The sequence below is a fragment of the Eubalaena glacialis genome, chromosome 2 (genome assembly GCF_028564815.1).
Source record: "Eubalaena glacialis isolate mEubGla1 chromosome 2, mEubGla1.1.hap2.+ XY, whole genome shotgun sequence".
NCBI classification, from domain to species: Eukaryota; Metazoa; Chordata; class Mammalia; order Artiodactyla; family Balaenidae; genus Eubalaena; species Eubalaena glacialis.
In genome coordinates, this window is record NC_083717.1 from 182,937,214 (window position 1) to 182,954,666 (window position 17,453).

At 35.5% G+C, this 17,453-nt stretch overlaps 1 protein-coding gene across 4 annotated transcripts in view; it reads right to left on the minus strand.

The window, feature by feature from the left end:
* The window catches only part of PPP4R3A (protein phosphatase 4 regulatory subunit 3A), a 38,438-nt gene that overhangs the window by 13,589 nt on the left and 7,396 nt on the right, over positions 1-17,453 (minus strand). For 3 of the 4 annotated variants that reach the window (XM_061181178.1, XM_061181177.1, XM_061181179.1), the window contains exons 2-6: positions 11,412-11,467; positions 8,250-8,348; positions 3,703-4,320; positions 432-509; positions 234-350 (exon numbers count right to left, since the gene is read on the minus strand). In XM_061181178.1, the coding sequence (XP_061037161.1) occupies positions 234-350; positions 432-509; positions 3,703-4,320; positions 8,250-8,348; positions 11,412-11,467 (968 nt within the window). The remainder of the gene's footprint in view (positions 1-233; positions 351-431; positions 510-3,702; positions 4,321-8,249; positions 8,349-11,411; positions 11,468-17,453) is intronic. The other variant, XM_061181181.1, reaches the window with a different exon arrangement.

Consider the following 17,453-nt stretch of genomic DNA (forward strand, 5'->3'; position numbering starts at 1 on the left):
GGCTGCAAAGTTAACAAATTATTGATATTAAAAATATGGAAAATTCCTGTGTCCTTTCAGTACTCTCTGCAAGGACTCTCTAATACTAGAATTTTATAGCTTTTTAACTTTATGTAATACACAACTGATATTAAATATTGACTATAATCAAACAGTTGCATCTACATAAAAAATATACTATTTTGTGGATTAAAAATATGATGGTAATTAAGTATAAGGAGAAACAAACTTACAAGGATGACTTCTAAAGCTGGTAATATACCCATGTTTGACAAAGTCTTGAAAAAAGCATCTCTGTTTTGAGGTTGTAGCGTTTGGGAGAACGCACAAAATTCTTTTAAAAAGTTAACCTGAAATTAGGAAAAAGGATAAGTGAATATAAAAGGTGTGTTGTTTTAGCTTCATGCCCTCCATAATATCAAATTTCTTACCAATTCCTGTCTTTTTTCCTCATCTGTTGCTTCATCTGTTAGCTGTGCAAACAAATCTGTCAGAAATTTTTCATCTTCCTGTGAAATCAAAGGATAATTTAATTATGCTAATAGTAAGAGTATAATATATTTTCAAGACGCTAATACAGAAGATATAAATTGCAACAACTGGAAAAGGGGAAGATGGTATTGGCAATGCTGTTTTTTAAAAGAGAAGGAAAAAACTATTAAAGGATAAATTGGGGATTTATACAGAAAGATTATCCTTTATATTTCGGCAAGGCTCTATTTCCTAAGTCTAGTTAAGGGCCACATTATAAACATTTTAGGCTTTGTGGACTCTACCACAGCTACTCAATTCTGCTGTTATAGTAGGAAGCAGCCATAGGCAATGTCAATGAACAAGTATGGCTGTGTTCAGATAAAACTTTATTTACAAAAACAAACATGGTCTGTAGACCCGTGATTTTCATAGGGTTTCATAATCTTAACTTTAGAAGTTAAGGTTCTACAATCACTCAAATAAAGATAAAACTTCCTTCATGTTTTAAAAACAGAAATGATTCAATTATGTAAAAAGCTAAATTCAGAACTTTTAAAGAAACATCTATTATTTGAAGCTATCCACCTACAGACATACAAAATAATTTAATACATTATTAAATTATTCTATATTAAATTAAAATGTATTAAATTATTTTGGAAATGATTCAAAAGATACTCTCAGAGGATACTCATCTGGGCATGTAAAAGTTAGAGTACAGAACTTGGAAATAACCTCATATGTTATGTTATCTTACCTCCTTATTTTATAATTGAGACAGATTAAGAAATTTACCCAAAGCCCAATCACAGTTAGCAGGTAGGTGGTAGAGCCCTCCTGATTGCCTGTTCAATTTTGTCACTATTTTTAGTTAAGATTTTGTTTTATTTTAATTCCATACTACCTCAGCTAGTAGAAATAAATTCAACACTACATGCCCTACAGACATGCCTAAGCCTAAATGTATATATGTATGCGTGTGTGTGTATATATATATATGTGTGTGTGTGTGTGTGTATATATACATGTATATGTGTATGTACGTATGTATGTGTGTATCTCCCACTAGTTTATAAACCCCTTATTCACTGCTGGTGCTCAAGAAACATATTCTGTGACACTAAATTAGTTTGGCTATTCCCACCTTTACTTTTTCTGCAGTGTACAAATAGGCCACACCTCAAATGGCATCCAATATCAAGATCCATCTCAGACATAATATATCCCACCAAATGGAAATCAAATGATTAAAAAAGATTCTCTGAACTGCTGCCAAGTACAGAGAATTAAGAAGGTTCAACAGTATTAAAAAGAATCAGTCAACAGTAAGGGTTATGACTGTGTACAAGGTGGGTAAGAACCTGCTTTAATTACTCCTTGTCAAAAAATTTGTAAAACTCTCCTTCCTTCATAGCAGCACTTTGAATATAAATGCTCAGCATCAAGAGAAACAGAAAGACCTACAGCATTGGCAGCCTGCATTTTACAGAGCATATTGTAGGGAAACAAAGACTTAACAATTTGAAATTATTCATACTTAATGAGTAAAACTGGCATTTTACAGGTCTGAAGACCAAGAAAACAAAGAAGTGACAAATCCCTATATAACAAAATGAGAACCATGTGGAGCTAACGAAAAGGACCAGTAGTGCTTAGGACTATCCAAGGAAACCAGGAATCAAAACTAGACCAGAGCAGAGGATCTATTAGGTAGCTAGCAAAAACTAGTTCCTTAGCAAAGAACAAATGAAAATTGGTACCAGAACACCCTTCTTTCATTATCAATCACAATACACTATGTCAAGGAATACTGTTGTACTTACCAGACTGTATTGCCTATATTATTTGTCTGTCTTAAATGAATGGAAAACATGTCAAATTAATCAACGTGAACTGGACTTAATCATTAGCTTCAGGAAAGCAGTTTTGGTAAAACTGACTTTTCTATCTAAATTCATATATATATATATATTACGGTGATAAAACCAGGGTCACTGAAAATACAGCAATTTTCTAAAAAGGAACAGACAAAAATTAAATTTACTGTTTTACTCATAACATGTGCTACCAAGCAGCTCTTACTGACATTTATTTGCCTCTTTTTTTAAAATTCAAATCCAGGTTTCAAATAATTATTTTATTTGTAGATCTGAGGTAAGGTCTTACAATAGCTTTCAAATCATATCACATAGCTGTTATTGTTACAATATCTTGGGCATAAAGAAACAAAACACACAGGAAGTGTGCAACTCGCAAATCTTCGCACTATGCAAACTTATATTTCAACTGGACTAGACTAATTCATGCACCATGGGATAATTTACTGAGAGATTCTCTGACTTTGGGGGTGTTTACAAATGCAGATTACCGGCCAGCTCAGACATTTGGATTGTGTGTTATGTGCAGAATCCAGGATGCATCCTAGGCAGTTCTGATGCAAGCACCCTAACACACCACACCCGAGAGACTGGGCATACTATAAAAAGAAAATTTGGAGTTTAATAGGCAATTATTAATAGATACTTTAAAATAATACTCAAGAGTCTTGTATCATGTTCAATGCTTTATAAGCATGCATCTGATTTAATCTTCAGATGACCTTATAGGGTAGGTACTAATATCACCAACTTAAGATCAGGAAGCTGAAGCTTTAAGAGATTAAGAAAGTTGCCCAAGCCACATAGCTATTAAGTGACAGGCAGAGCTGAAACTCATACTCAAGCCTAACCTCCCCACACTCTCATCCATTACAAGAGCATGCCTTCTGGTAGGGAGACATGCAGCTATAACTTGCCAACATCTGCTGTACCTCTAATAAATAATTACCTGGGAGTTCTATAAATGCTATAGAATTTGTATTCTATAATAATGACATATTTCTTGGCTTCTCTTTTATTTTTCTTTCCTCTTCCAATCTATTCTGTTCTATGCATAACTGATAGATTAATATCCCTAAAATTCCACATTCAAGCATTTCATTAAGATCCTTTTCCTATAATTTCTTCAAGCTAGATTTTTTTTTAAAAATTACATTTATCATCCCTAATCCAACACAACCTTCTGGTCCCACAGTATTATATATTATAGTCTCTTGTAGTATCACCAAAATACATACCTTTAGACAAAAATTAAAATTCAATTTGGATGCCTAAAAGGAACAGAAAATTATTTCTGCTGAAGGCAATCAGTATCTTTTTAAGTAGGAAAAAAAAGAATGATCTAACTCACCTGTAACATACCAACAATTTCTACCTTATTGAAAAAGATAAAAGAGTGAAGTGTTGATAACATATTTTCTTCAAAGACTGAAGGGGTAGGTAGAACCATGTCTTGTATATACTGAACTCTGTATGTCTGATGAATTTTTTGTTTCAGCTCAGGATCTGATATGGGAATCACTTCTTTAAATTTGGCTGTTTTTGTTAGAAATTCCCTATGTTTTCGTGGTTGTGATAAAGCAGGATCATATTCTAAGCATCCAATGACGTCCATTATACATTCCTCAGAAAACATAACTTCAAAAAGAGCAGTTCGATTCAAGAGGAAGATGCCTTTGATAATTTCATACAAGTGGTGCAGTCCTTCAATATTTTCCAAATCCTCACACACATGAAAAAGCTCTAAGAGCTTTTTAATGTAACCCTCATTTTCCAGTGCTAGTGCAAGTTTTTCACGACGCAGGGGGGAAGGTAAAGATGATGCCACAAGTTCTGCAATTTCCTCAAGGCGACTTAATTCACAAGATGGCAATTCTAAACCTGGCGATGACATATCATCAAAACGCTCCTCTTCAGACTCATCTACAAGGTCCTGAGTGATGTCCACTGATGGGTCCTTTCCTTGAACCTAGTAAACAAGATTTATGATAGCTGACAAAATATAATCAAAGCAAATCTAAATGATATTCTTAGATAAAAGAGATGTTATAAGAAAACTATAATGATAATTTTCAAGTTTAAGACTAGACAAACTTTAAGTCTTCAAACTTGACACCAGTGCTTTGTGACCACCTAGAGGGGTGGGATAGGTAGGGTGGGAGCGAGATGCAAGAGGGAAGGGATATGGGGATATATGTATAGCTGATTCACTGTGATACAGCAGAAACTAACACACCATTGTAAAGCAATTTATATTCCAATAAAGATGTTAAAAAAAAAACAAAGCTCGACACAATTGCCTACTTTTCTAAACACATTTCTACAAATAACATACACTTTCAATTTTAAGGAAGGAAGTTCAAAGTTCAGAAATGGAATGAGCTTTCTCGTAAGTACAAGGTTTACCAGCAACGGAAACATTCTAAAGATCCACTAAACTAACTGTGACTGTGACTTAGAGTGCCCTGCAGACGCATAATATATAGAGGCCTGATGGTAAAACATCCACTCACATTTTATATCCATGGCCCTCTTTTCCAACAGACCAGGGCAAATCTCAGAAACACTCCTAGCACTGTGCTCTGGTAGAGCCACCAAACTCTTCAAAGTTTAAGTAAAATTCAAACAAATGCTGTGACCATAGAAAATATATGTAATTGTAAGCAATAAGAAAAATATTTAATATCAGTTAATTTAGAAACCAAGGGCCAAGAGCATTTACAAACTGGCTTTGGACCAAAGTAGGTCACTGATTTGGTATGAAGACGCTGGTTGGTAGCCCAAAATGATGATTAAGAAAAACTGAGTGGGAAACAAGTGCACCCACACAAGAATAAAACCACATAAAAAGTAACTGCAACCTATGTGTAGTAGAGCTATCCCCTAAGAATACCTGCTTAAAGTAACCAAACCATGGAAGTTCTCCTTTCTACACACCCAAACCTATACCTCTCATGATCCCCTAGAAGCTCTAAAGTTTGTCATAAACCCCAACTTTATGTCAGTGTAGGGGCTCTAATTATAAAAAGATAACTTACAGTCTTCACCATTAAATACATTTTAAGGTAAAAGAAAATTTTTACAAAAGGTCAAAGACGTATTTTGAAATGAAATGAGTTTTGCTATCTTGGCCCTGTAATTTGAGACACTGCCACTAAACCAGCCCAAAAGGCCAAGCTGAATGGCAAAGGGATGGAAAAATTAGGCCTTATATGAAATGACCAACAAACTTAAATTGCTTAGCATGGTTAAGAGATGTTGATGGATACCAGAAGGGAAGAAGTCCTGGACTAAGTCTAGAAAAATGCTGCAAGGCAATACCGTCTTGACCTTAACCCAGTGGGCAGCGCCACTAAAAGGAGGCTAGGCACATTCACAGCTCTTACCTGGCATGGTCTCAAGTTGGCCCTGGATTTTTAAAAATTACATAAGATCTCATCACAGCTTTAGACTCCTACTATTCAAGCTATGGCTCTACCTATAGAAAAATGGTAGGGGTTTGTTTACAAAACCAATGATAAGGGATGAGAGCCCTTATTATAATGAAAAATGCCATCTTCTGGAGTTAACTTGCAAATACAAAGGCTGAACAGGTAATCAAAAAGACCTGTGTTTAGGAATTTGATCTGCTCAGGGAAACATGGTGAAACTGTAATAATCTGACAAATATGTTTCAGTCTTACTTTCAGAAGAGAAGCAATAGAAGAATGAAAATTTAAAAAGGAAAGTAGACTAAGCTAGAAGAGAGAGCTTTACTTATGAGAAAGGATAAATCTCAGAAGTCAATCTGGACAGATACGAAGAAAGTGAGAATGTGAAGATCATAAAGATATAAAAAGGAAAAGAGATGCACCCAGACATAACTGCTATCAAGGAGAGTACTAGAAAATGGGGAGATTTTTTAGATGTTTCTAGATCAAAAAATGATGAGTTCAAGAAACAGAGAAACATATAAGATCTCAGAGAACAAAATATAGTAAATTCCCCAAAATAAGCCAGGATCCAGAAATTAATTGAGAAGTACAGTCAGGATCTTAAGAGTCATTGAGAAGTGACATCTTGAACATAAACTATGTAAAAGTTGGGAGGGGAAGATCAGAAAGGAACAACAAAGCAGGCAGTGATTCCCAGGAACGTTATTGTAGAGAAAAGTATACAAGTACTACTACTTGTGCCCCAAGAGAAAATGCCGGAAAAATTTATAGTGTTACAGACTAAGGAAAAGTATAATAAAGCTCTGACAATTTTAAAGGAGAGCCAGGCATGACAGTAACAGACTGAGTCCAGGTCTGAGTTAAATATTGACCTAATAAAAGATTGTGTCCAGGGTGGGACTGTTCATCTTAGAAAGGTGAAAGAGAACAAGATTTGTCTGAATAACGGGTGCTTTCAGCACCACCCTGAGCTCATTAATCTCTTCTCTTTCTATGGAAGAACTCCACATGACAAATATCTAGAGGAACATGCTGTAAAAACAACTGTATGAGACAGAAAGCAAAGAAAACATGAAGAAAGCATAAATACAAATGTTAGTTTTTCACATGTTAAGAGAAGGAAAGGGACAGCTTAACAGGCAGGTTAATTTATGAAAAACACAGCTGAGTAGAATTATATAGCAGAAATAAATTCTGCAAGTTAAGGAGAAACTGTGCCTCAAGAGCACTGTGGCTTCTCTTAAGGCAGTGGCTCTTAAACTTCAGGGTGCATCAGAATCACCTGAAGCAGGCGTTGACAAACGAGCCAAACCTGGCGACCACTTGTTTTTGTAAATAAAATTTTACTGGAAGAGAATGATGTCCATTTATTTATGTGTTATCTATGGCTACTTTCACAGTACAACAGCAGAACAGAATAGCTGTTAAACTGTATGGTCCACAAACCCTAAAATATTTACCATCTTGCCCTTTACAGAGAAAATCTGACCTAGAGGGCTTGTTAAAATAGAATTACTCGTACCTACTCATAGTTTCTGATTCAGTAGATCTGGGATGGGGGTCTCAGAATTTATATTTCTATCAGATCCCAGGTCATGCTCATCCTGCTCGTCTGAGGACCACACCTTGAGAACCAATGAATTAAAGAATCTCCTGAAAGTTATTTATTCTCCAGATAAAATAAACATGAAGATAGAGAACGTGTCCTTAGGATGTAATGGTCTAAATAAGTCCATAACAAGAACCAGTGGCTTTAGCCATCAGAGCGCATAAAAAATGACCATTCTCAAAAGACTGTGGAGATTTTATCACTAGACTGAGGTACTAGAACCACTAGGGAATTCCAGAATCAATTGAGAACATGCATGATGACGTTGAAGAGATAGTCAAGAGCCACAAGAAGTTACTGAACAAGGGGTAACATGATCAGACTTGCATTTTTAAAAAGATCACTCCAGCTGTGGTACAGATTTAGGATGAAGGCAATAAACCAGGCAAGCAATGATGGTGGCTTAGTAAACTAATAGCAATGAAAATGAAGATTAAGACTTACAATTGAGGGACTGAATGGATATAGAGGATGAAGGAAGGATAAACACGTTTCTGGCTTCAGCAACTGAGTGGCATTTACTGAGATAAGAGAGATAGCTAGGAGAATGAACAAATCTCTGTGAGATTATGTTCAGTTTTAGACTATTAAATTTGAGATGCTAGTTAGCACTCAGGGAGGAGCTCTCAAAGGTAGCTGGATATAAAACTGCAGTTCAGAAAAGGTCTGGGCTGGGTAGATTAATGTCAATAAACTGTACTTTCCTATAAATCAAGCTTTTCACAGACAGCAGTGAATTTAGAAGATCTATATGAAATGTGTCTCTATTTAAAATTTGGGGCATTAGCATAAAGCACAGCAAAAAACAAAATGCTTAAAAAGAAAGCATGTTGATTTTCTGATTTTTAAAATTACCTGACATATTTTCTCCCAAATTTCATCACATCCAGCTTTTTCTTGAAAGCTAAGGGCCAAGTCATAATTTTCTGCTTCAGACCACACAATCAAAGTGTCCTTGAGAGAAAAGAAGTCTGAATGATTAACATATATTATCACAAACTACTTCAAAGTATAAGGCAAATGAACAAAGCAATAGGGAATTGAGAACAGTACTCATTTTTACTTTTTGCAACATTGATGTCAGTAATTTCCAATGCCTTTTTGCACTTCACTTTATCCAATCTATAAAATGAAAAAAACGTTCTCCTTAAGGAGAAGTTGAACCAATATATGAAAAGCACTACAAATTGAGCACACAATCTAAATATATCAAAAGATACAAACTAAACATTATGTCAATCCTTTGCTTGCACATTAAGTTACATTTTATGCTCTAGTCAAAACACTCAAAGAGGAAGTCTTGAGTATTCAATAACAAGGGCATGTTAGGAGGATGAGATTAATAAACATAGCTCCTCCTCCTCTCTAATTTTCAGTATCGGGTGTTCTTTACCTGGGGCACTTGAGGCCCATGATGCCCCTGAAATTATTGGCTAAATTTGTAATATGTGAGCATTTACCTGGACAGAGGTTTTTTTAACTTTTACCAAAGTTCAAGAAGCAAGATGCTCCTACCACCTACCACCCTTTTATTCATTTCATACCAATTTTTGGTTTTTTAATGATAGTAAGTTTAATAAACAGTTCAACAGTTTTTACTACAATGTAATCTCAGCAAGACACTACAATTATAATACTGAGACCACTTTATATTTCCTGTAGTACAAACAGTCTGTATTCTACAATATGCATGGTATAATATTTATAGGGTCTAAGGTATCTTTTCGAAATTACTGACTATAAATAAACACATACACTTTCATAGCAATTAACCATTTCAAAAAAGAGCCTTCTTCCAGAGGGATCTATGAATCATATTAAGAATTTCTGAATGGCACTAGGGAGAGTTACACTTGAAAAAGAAGCCTCATGTAACAGCTACCATGTAGCCTTTTTCAAACTGGTCCAAAGAGACGAATTGGGAGTAGAAATTAGATGTGAACACAATATAAAGAAAAATAATTTAATAAGTAACTGAAAGGAGCCAAGCCAAGGCTGGCTGAGCATCTTTTGAAATGATAAAAGTTCCTGTATTGAGGAGGAAACATGCCTACATTTTAAGGTATCTTAAAAGATCTATGTAATTTCTAATACTTTTCAGTACCTCATAAGGACACCGCTTATGGTACACAAATGGATCCCATGTTTAAAAATTTGTCTGCTAAATTGCATATTTACTCTGTTCAGTCAATTATTTAACTGTCAATCATGAGACCAATAGTCTCTTACTGAACTAAAGTGATGCCAGCCAGAAGTAAATAAACAATCCTCTGATTAGGCTGTGCAGCATTACTAAGAGGATAAATCCGCAAGTCTTACTCAGAATTTTAAAAAAGAGCTCAAAGACCCCTTTTTATTATCTTCAAGAACTTCAAGAGATCATAGATCCCAGGCAAGCAATCTGTTCCAGTGACTGAGTAGCTGTTCCAGCTCAAAATAATTTACATTAACATTGTAAGATCAACATGTCAGAAATTAGTCAGTTGGCCTCAGTTTCGTCTTTAAATAAATGGGATCATACTGTTTTGAAAACCAGTAATAAGGTAAGATCTATTGGAAGAAGTCTAAAACCACTATCACATTAGTAATAAGATAAGTTTAAGACAATTGTAAGCAACTACTCTGTTACGATGTATATTCAGAATCATTTGGAGGCTTACATCAGGGCATAGCTAGAAATACGCTCTTAATTATCCATTTGACAAATTCATAAGTTTGAAAATTTTTAGGAATTACTCTTCTGTTTTCCTTGAAGAGACTAATTTTCACCAAATCATCCTGCTTGCTTATCATCCAACAACCTATAGGTTAAGACATACAGATATGTTCATTCATCCTCAAAATAGACTTGATCTTTTCTTTTTCTTAGGATGTGCTTTTACTCTTCAGCTGACTGAAAACTCAAAACGTGAATTTAAGTATAGAATATCAAAACCAAATAATACTCTAGTCTCCAGCCACTGCAATCTAACCTGAGAGTTTTCTTAAGAACAACAAATGCAACAAAGTGTATTTAACAGACCACTGAACCATCAAGAAAATATTTCATATTGTACCAATACCTGTTGGACAAATAAATCACCATTAAATAAATTTAGGAGTAAATATCCGATTTCCTATGTACTATCTGTGTGACCTCAAGCAAGCCACAATCTTTAGGCATCATCTTATGTGCAAAATAAAACTAACTTCAATCTAGTAGTATTTTAATGGTCAATGATGAAGCAAAGCACTTTATAATTTATTTATAAAGTTATATATTTATATATTTATAAAGTAATATAAATATAAATGTGTTGGTAGTATATTTTACTTTAAGTTATTTTATATATGCACCTTCAGGGCAATGAGGGAACTGCTACTGATTTCACTGGCTTTGTAAAGCACTCAGTATTATCTACATGGGTATATTCTGAATAAATACCAATTTTGATGACAATGCTTTTAAGTATTAAGTGAGAGATTTACTTTCAGATATCTCTTGCATCAGAAGGGTACAAGAAAGAGAGTGTACTCAAATTGAAAGTTCTTAAAAAACTGTTACATCATTATAAGGTCCCAGTCAGGCTATATAAGAAATCAGATTCGTATTTATACTGAGTTGCTGTATAGAGATATGAATGTTCCTCCTGCACTAGCATTTACAATAGTGAAGGAAGGAGTTTGTACCATTTAGTTGTGTTAGTAGCTGATTATTCCATCAGTGGTCACTTTTTAAATTCTCTTTAGGTAGAAACAAGAAAACTGTGTCATTTTAGGTTTTAACTTTTGAGAATAAGGCTCAGTTAGTCAAATATCTAGAACTTAGCTTAACTTGAAGCGTTTTTTTTTTTTAATTTAAAATGATTGCTTTACACATATAGATTGGTAGAACTGGATTTTAGAATTAGACTGGCAAAGCATCTTACAATCTACTCCAAAATTTTCATTGTAAGAAATCAGATGGCAAATTTTCATTTAATCACCAAATCGAGAGGATAATATGCAAGATAAAGCACAACATCTTCAAAATTTTACCTGTTGTTTCTGGTATGCAGTATTAGGATTTATTTTGGACTCTAAAAGTAGAGAACCTAGGAAAGAGGGAAAAAAAAACAAACACATTCCATTATGTAACTGTAAAGCAGCAAAATTATATTCCCTTACACACACATTTCCTTTTTTGAAGGATTGATGCACATACAACTTTAGTTGAGGAAATATTATTTTAAAACAATACAAATTTAAATATAATAGCCTGTAACCTAAGAAATGCTTGCTTTATACATGTTTACTTTTAACAAAACAGACACGATCATCTAAAGAGTGAGCACTAGATGGTAATAGAAATCTAACAACTCCTGGGCAGCAGAAGGTAGTGAAACAGCACAGTGGGAAGCCAGATGATCTGGGATTAAATCTCTAATATACAGTATTATTTAGAGAAATAACTTAAAACATGCAAATAAGCATTATAAATAAAATCTGGTCTCTCTCAAGACCGAAAATAAGAATTCATTGGTAAAAGTCTGAAAACATCAAGGATGTGATCCATTGCCCCAGTACATCCCCAAATTATGATTCACCTTCAGAAAGTCTTACATTTCATTCATTCATTCATTCATTCATTCAATTTATTTATGGCTGTGTTGGGTCTTCGTTTCTGTGCGAGGGCTTTCTCTAGTTGCGGCAAGCAGGGGCCACTCTTCACCGCGGTGCACGGGCCTCTCACTATCGCGGCCTCTCGCCTGTGCAGGCTCAGTAATTGTGGCTCACGGGCCTAGCTGCTCCGCGGCATGTGGGATCTTTCCAGACCAGGGCTCGAACCTGTGTCCCCTGCATTGGCAGGCACATTCTCAACCACTGCGCCACCAGGGAAGCCCCAGAAAGTCTTATATTTCTGTTTAATACAGGAATCACACTTCTCCATCTTCAAATTATCAATTTACTTCTCAGAATAAGCTAATTTGCACATTTCTGTTTTTCCCCTGGCAGTATCATAATACTCAAGGTATTAGAAAATAACTACTGCTTTGTGACAAAGAGCAAAATTTTTTAAAAAATTATTTTATTTAAGTATAGTTGATTTACAATGTTGTGTTAATTTCTACTGCACAACCAAGTGATTCAGTTATACATATATATATGCACACACACATTTTTCATATTCTTTTCCATTATGGTTTAATCACAGGATACTGAATATAGTTCCCTGTGCTATACAGTAGGACCTTGTTGTTTATCCATTCTGTATGTAATAGTTTGCACCTGCTAACCCCAAACTCCCAATCCATTCCCTCATTCCCTCCCCTACCCCGTCTCCCCCTTGGCAACCACAAGTCTGTTCTCTATATCTGCTAGTCTGTTTGTTTCATAGATAAGTTCGTTTGTGTCATATTTTAGATTCCACATATAAGTGATATCATATGGTATTTGTCTTTCTCCGTCGGACTTACTTCACTTAGTATGATAATCTCTAGGTCAATCCATGTTGCTGCAAATGGCATTGTTTCACTCTTTTTTACGGCTGCGTAGTATTCCATTGTATATAGGTACCACATCTTCTTTATCCATTCACCTGTCGATGGACAGGTTGTTTCCATGTCTTGGCTATTGTAAATAGTGCTGCTATGAACACTGGGGTGCATATATCCTTTCAAATTATAGTTTTATCCAGCTATATGCCCAGGAGTGGGATTGCAGGATCATATGGCAACTCTGTTTTTAGTTTTTTGAGGAACCTCCATACTGTCTTCCATAGCACCTGCACCAATTTACATTCCCACCAACAGTGCAGGAGGGTTCCCTTTTCTCCACACCCTCTCCAGCATTTGTTATTTGTAGACTTTTTAATCATGGCCATTCTGACTGCTGTGAGGTGGTACCTCATTGTAGTTTTTATTTGCATTTCTCTAATAATTAGCAATGTTGAGCATCTTTTCATGTGCCTGTTGGCCATCTGTATGTCTCCACAAAGAGCAAATTTTAAGACTAAATGTATACCTCTCCCCTCCTCAACCAATTCCAGTTTAAAGCCAAGTTCTGACCCAAAATACTTGAGAAAAAGCATTTTCTCTGCAGCTGTCTCTCATCCAAAGCTTTCAACTCTTCTCATATTACATTTAACAGTTGCTTTATCCATTCCAAATAGTGGCTAGACACTTGAGAAAAGGGCACTCTTAACATTTCCAAATTTGACTAGTTTTGCCTTAATGATAAAATTTGTTTACTAATTTTATGATACTGCCCCGTGTTAGTAATTTACTGACCATTCACTACCATGTGCTGGTAATGGTGCTCAGTGATATTGAATATATATAGTAAAATACCAGCATTTGCCAAGTTGCAGTGACTTAATTTGCAAACACCTTGTGCACAAGAAAGCTTCCCACTTTACTTGAATCTTTCCAGTGTATAGCACAGGTGAACTGCTTAACCCAAAATCTGTCTCTTCTCCTTTCTGTACTTAAGGTAACTAAACAGTCTCCCTATTTTTCCCACCAGTACTCCCAACACCCCATTTCTTTAGGCTCTTTTCTTTTTACTATTTTTGGCTCACTGAGGTTCAGACAAATATGCTCACATTCTGGAGGAAGCCTGATTACTGTTCTTCCCATTTTTCCAACTTTTGCCAGAATAATCAAAATAAATTTTCCAGTGCCCCTTAATTTTCTTTATGCACAATCATCGAATTTTTATTTTGGTAATTATTATGAGCTGTCTAGTGATATATTTATAACAAGAAAAAGCAGCAAGCAAACGAACTCAATGTCTAGAGTCCCTTAAAAGTATTAAAATTTCCAACTATCTCTGTAAATATTCTTTCACTGTTTGTTGTTTAATTACTAGAACAAAAATTGCACCCTATTATTTCCCAATGAAATCACAAAGTATGTCAGGTACATTATGGATCAAACTTTTAAAAGATGAGTCATGGCATATAATCATATTCAAAACACGGGTTTCTATGAGAAAATACATTCCAAAAACCCTACTTTGAAATATATCATGTCCTCAAAAACAATCCATCTGCAGAAAACTACATAAATAATAGAGTGAAACAAATGGATTACTTTATAACATATTTCAGAAGATGCAAGAGATCCAATGTCATAGAACCAAACTGAGTAAGTAATGCCACCTTAAAAGTCAAACTGCACAAAAGCACAAAGGAAAAAAATCGGACATCATTGATAAATGATGCTAACTGGACATAATCAGAATTAAAAACTTATATGCTACAAACAATACCGTTAAGAATGTGAAAAGAACCCACAGAATGGGCAAAATTATTTGGAAATCATATATCTGATAAGGGACTTGCATCCAGAACTCTTACAACTCAATAGTAAAAAGATAACTCAATTTAAAAATGGGCAATGGATCCGAATAGATATTTCTCCAAAGAAGATATACAAATGGACAATAAACATGAAAAGAAGCTCAACGTCTTTAGTCATTAGGGAAATGCGAATCAAAACCACAAAAAGATAACCATTTTACACCAGCTAGGAAGCCTATAATCAAAGACAGACAATGACAAGAGCTGGCAACCATGTGGAGAAATTGGAACCCTCATACATTTTTCTTGTAGTATATAAAAAGGCATCCACTTTGGAAAAATCTGGCAGTTCCTCAAAAAGTTAGAGTTACCGGCAATTCCACTCCTAGGTACATACAAGAGAAACAAAAACATTTGCCCACACAAATTTGTGTACACATACATTCACAGCAGCATTATTCATAATAGCAAAAAAGTGGAAACAATCCAAATGTCCAAAAACTGATGAATGGGTAAACAAAATGAAACACTATTCAGCTATACAAAGATATGAAGTTCTGATCCATGCTGTAACAGATGAACCTTGAAAACATAAGAAGCCAGTTACAAAGGACCACATATTTTAGGACTGCATTTATATGAATTGTCCAGAATTTGCAAATTTAGAGGATTTGTAGATTAGTGGCTGTTTAGGACTGCGAGGAAGGCGGAACAAATGGGTAGTGATTGCTAATGGGTACACGATTTCTTTTAGAGGACAAAATGGTCTCTCATTGTGGTGATGGTTGCATAACCCTGTGAATATACTAGACAATACTGAACTATACACTTTGAATGAGACGGCATGTGAATTCTGTTAAAAAAAGCTAAAGTGTAAATATTCATACAATGGAATATCATACAGCAATGTTAATGCATGAACCAAATATATGTAAATGCAAAAATGTGTATGAATCTTATAAACATAAATGAAAGAAGCCTCAGACAAAAGTATATACTGTAAGTCCATTTACATGAAGTTCAGAAAGTGGCAAAAATTAATCTATGGTGTTAGAAGTTAGGTTGTTGAGGGGAAGGGGAGAGATAGTGACTGAAGAGAGACATGAAGCAGGCTTCCAGAGTGCTGGTTATGTTGTTTCTTCATCTTTGTGCTGGTTATTTTGTGAAAAATTCATCAAGCTGAATACTTATGATTTGTGTACCTTTTTGATGTATTATACTTAAAAAGTTTTTTTTTTTTTTTAAGTTTAAGAGAAGGGGTAAAATGACACATGGCATAGGGGCTGGAGCTATCACTTCAAGTTGTGATTTCAAGAAACACACACCTGGGACTTCCCTGGTGGCGCAGTGGTTAAGAATCTGCCTGCCAATGCAGGTGACACAGGTTCAATCCCTGGCCCGGGAAGATCCCACATGCCGCAGAGCAACTAAGCCCGTGCGCCACAACTACTGAGCCTGTGCCCTAGAGCCCGTGCTCTGCAACAAGAGACGCCACGGCAATGAGAAGCACGCACACTGCAACGAAGACCCAACACAGCCAAAAAAAAATAATTAAAAAAAAAAAACCAAAACACACACACACACCTGACTTGGCAACTGCTAAAACAAAACACCAACTATTATTTTTTGAGTACAAGTTTTTTTGCCTTTTTTTTTGCATTTGTTTCAAAACTCTCTCGGTGTTACAGTGTTAGGATGACTAGAAAGGAAAAATCAATCACAAATTCAAAGTTTGAAGTGTTCCCTCCCAAAGTGCTGGCTAAAACAAGAATAAGCACATACTAGAAGCTTCTGATGTTAGTAAGTTTTTCTTTTTCCTGGGCCATTCAAGATGTCAGGGGGAAGCATCTCTCCTGAAACCATTTCAGTCATATCCAATAGCTTTAGTCTAAGACATAACTTCAGGAAGTCCAGCTCTGGTCCCCAAATACCATGTTCCCTAAGATGTCAGTAGGCTGTAGAGGCTGGAATATGGGAAACAGCCTTTTAACTGGGGGACTAAGTAAGATAATAATGAAAAGACACATTTCTAGTTTTATTCCTAGTCCATCTATTAGGTTCCCCACTCCCATCTCCTAGTTTCTACTGAATAAAGTTATAAGCACTTATCCAATCAATTGAAAGAAAAAGATCCAGCTGAATGTTAATATGCATTTACACAATCCTTCCCCCCAACAAGTTTGTTATCGATTGCTACAGCTACAGTACTGGGAAAAGTAGTTCCATCCCAGTAATAATAAGTGGGTATGGGAGGGGATGTAGAGTTCAACTGTAGGTGTGAGGCATTTATCATGGTAGCAGAGATAACAAAGGGAGAAATGAGGAAAATGTTCCTTAATAGGAGACCTTAAATGACATGAAGGGAGTTAAAGTTCTCATTAAGGGGAACACATGCTTTTTTTTTTAAAAACATCTTTATTGGAGTATAATTGCTTTACAATGGTGTGTTAGTTTCTGCTTTATAACAAAGTGAATCAGTTATACATATACATATGTTCCTATATCTCTTCCCTCTTGCATCTCCCTCCCTCCCACCCTCCCTATCCCACCCCTCTAGGTGGTCACAAAGCACCGAGCTGATCTCCCTGTGCTATGCGGCTGCTTCCCACTAGCTATCTATTTTACTTTTGGTAGTGTATATATGTCCATGCCACCCTCTCACTTTGTCACAGCTTACCATTCCTCCTCCCCATATCCTCAAGTCCATTCTCTAGTAGGTCTGTGTCTTTATTCCCATCTTGCCCCTAGGTTCTTCATGACTTTTTTTTTCTTAGATTCCATACATGCTTTTGATAATG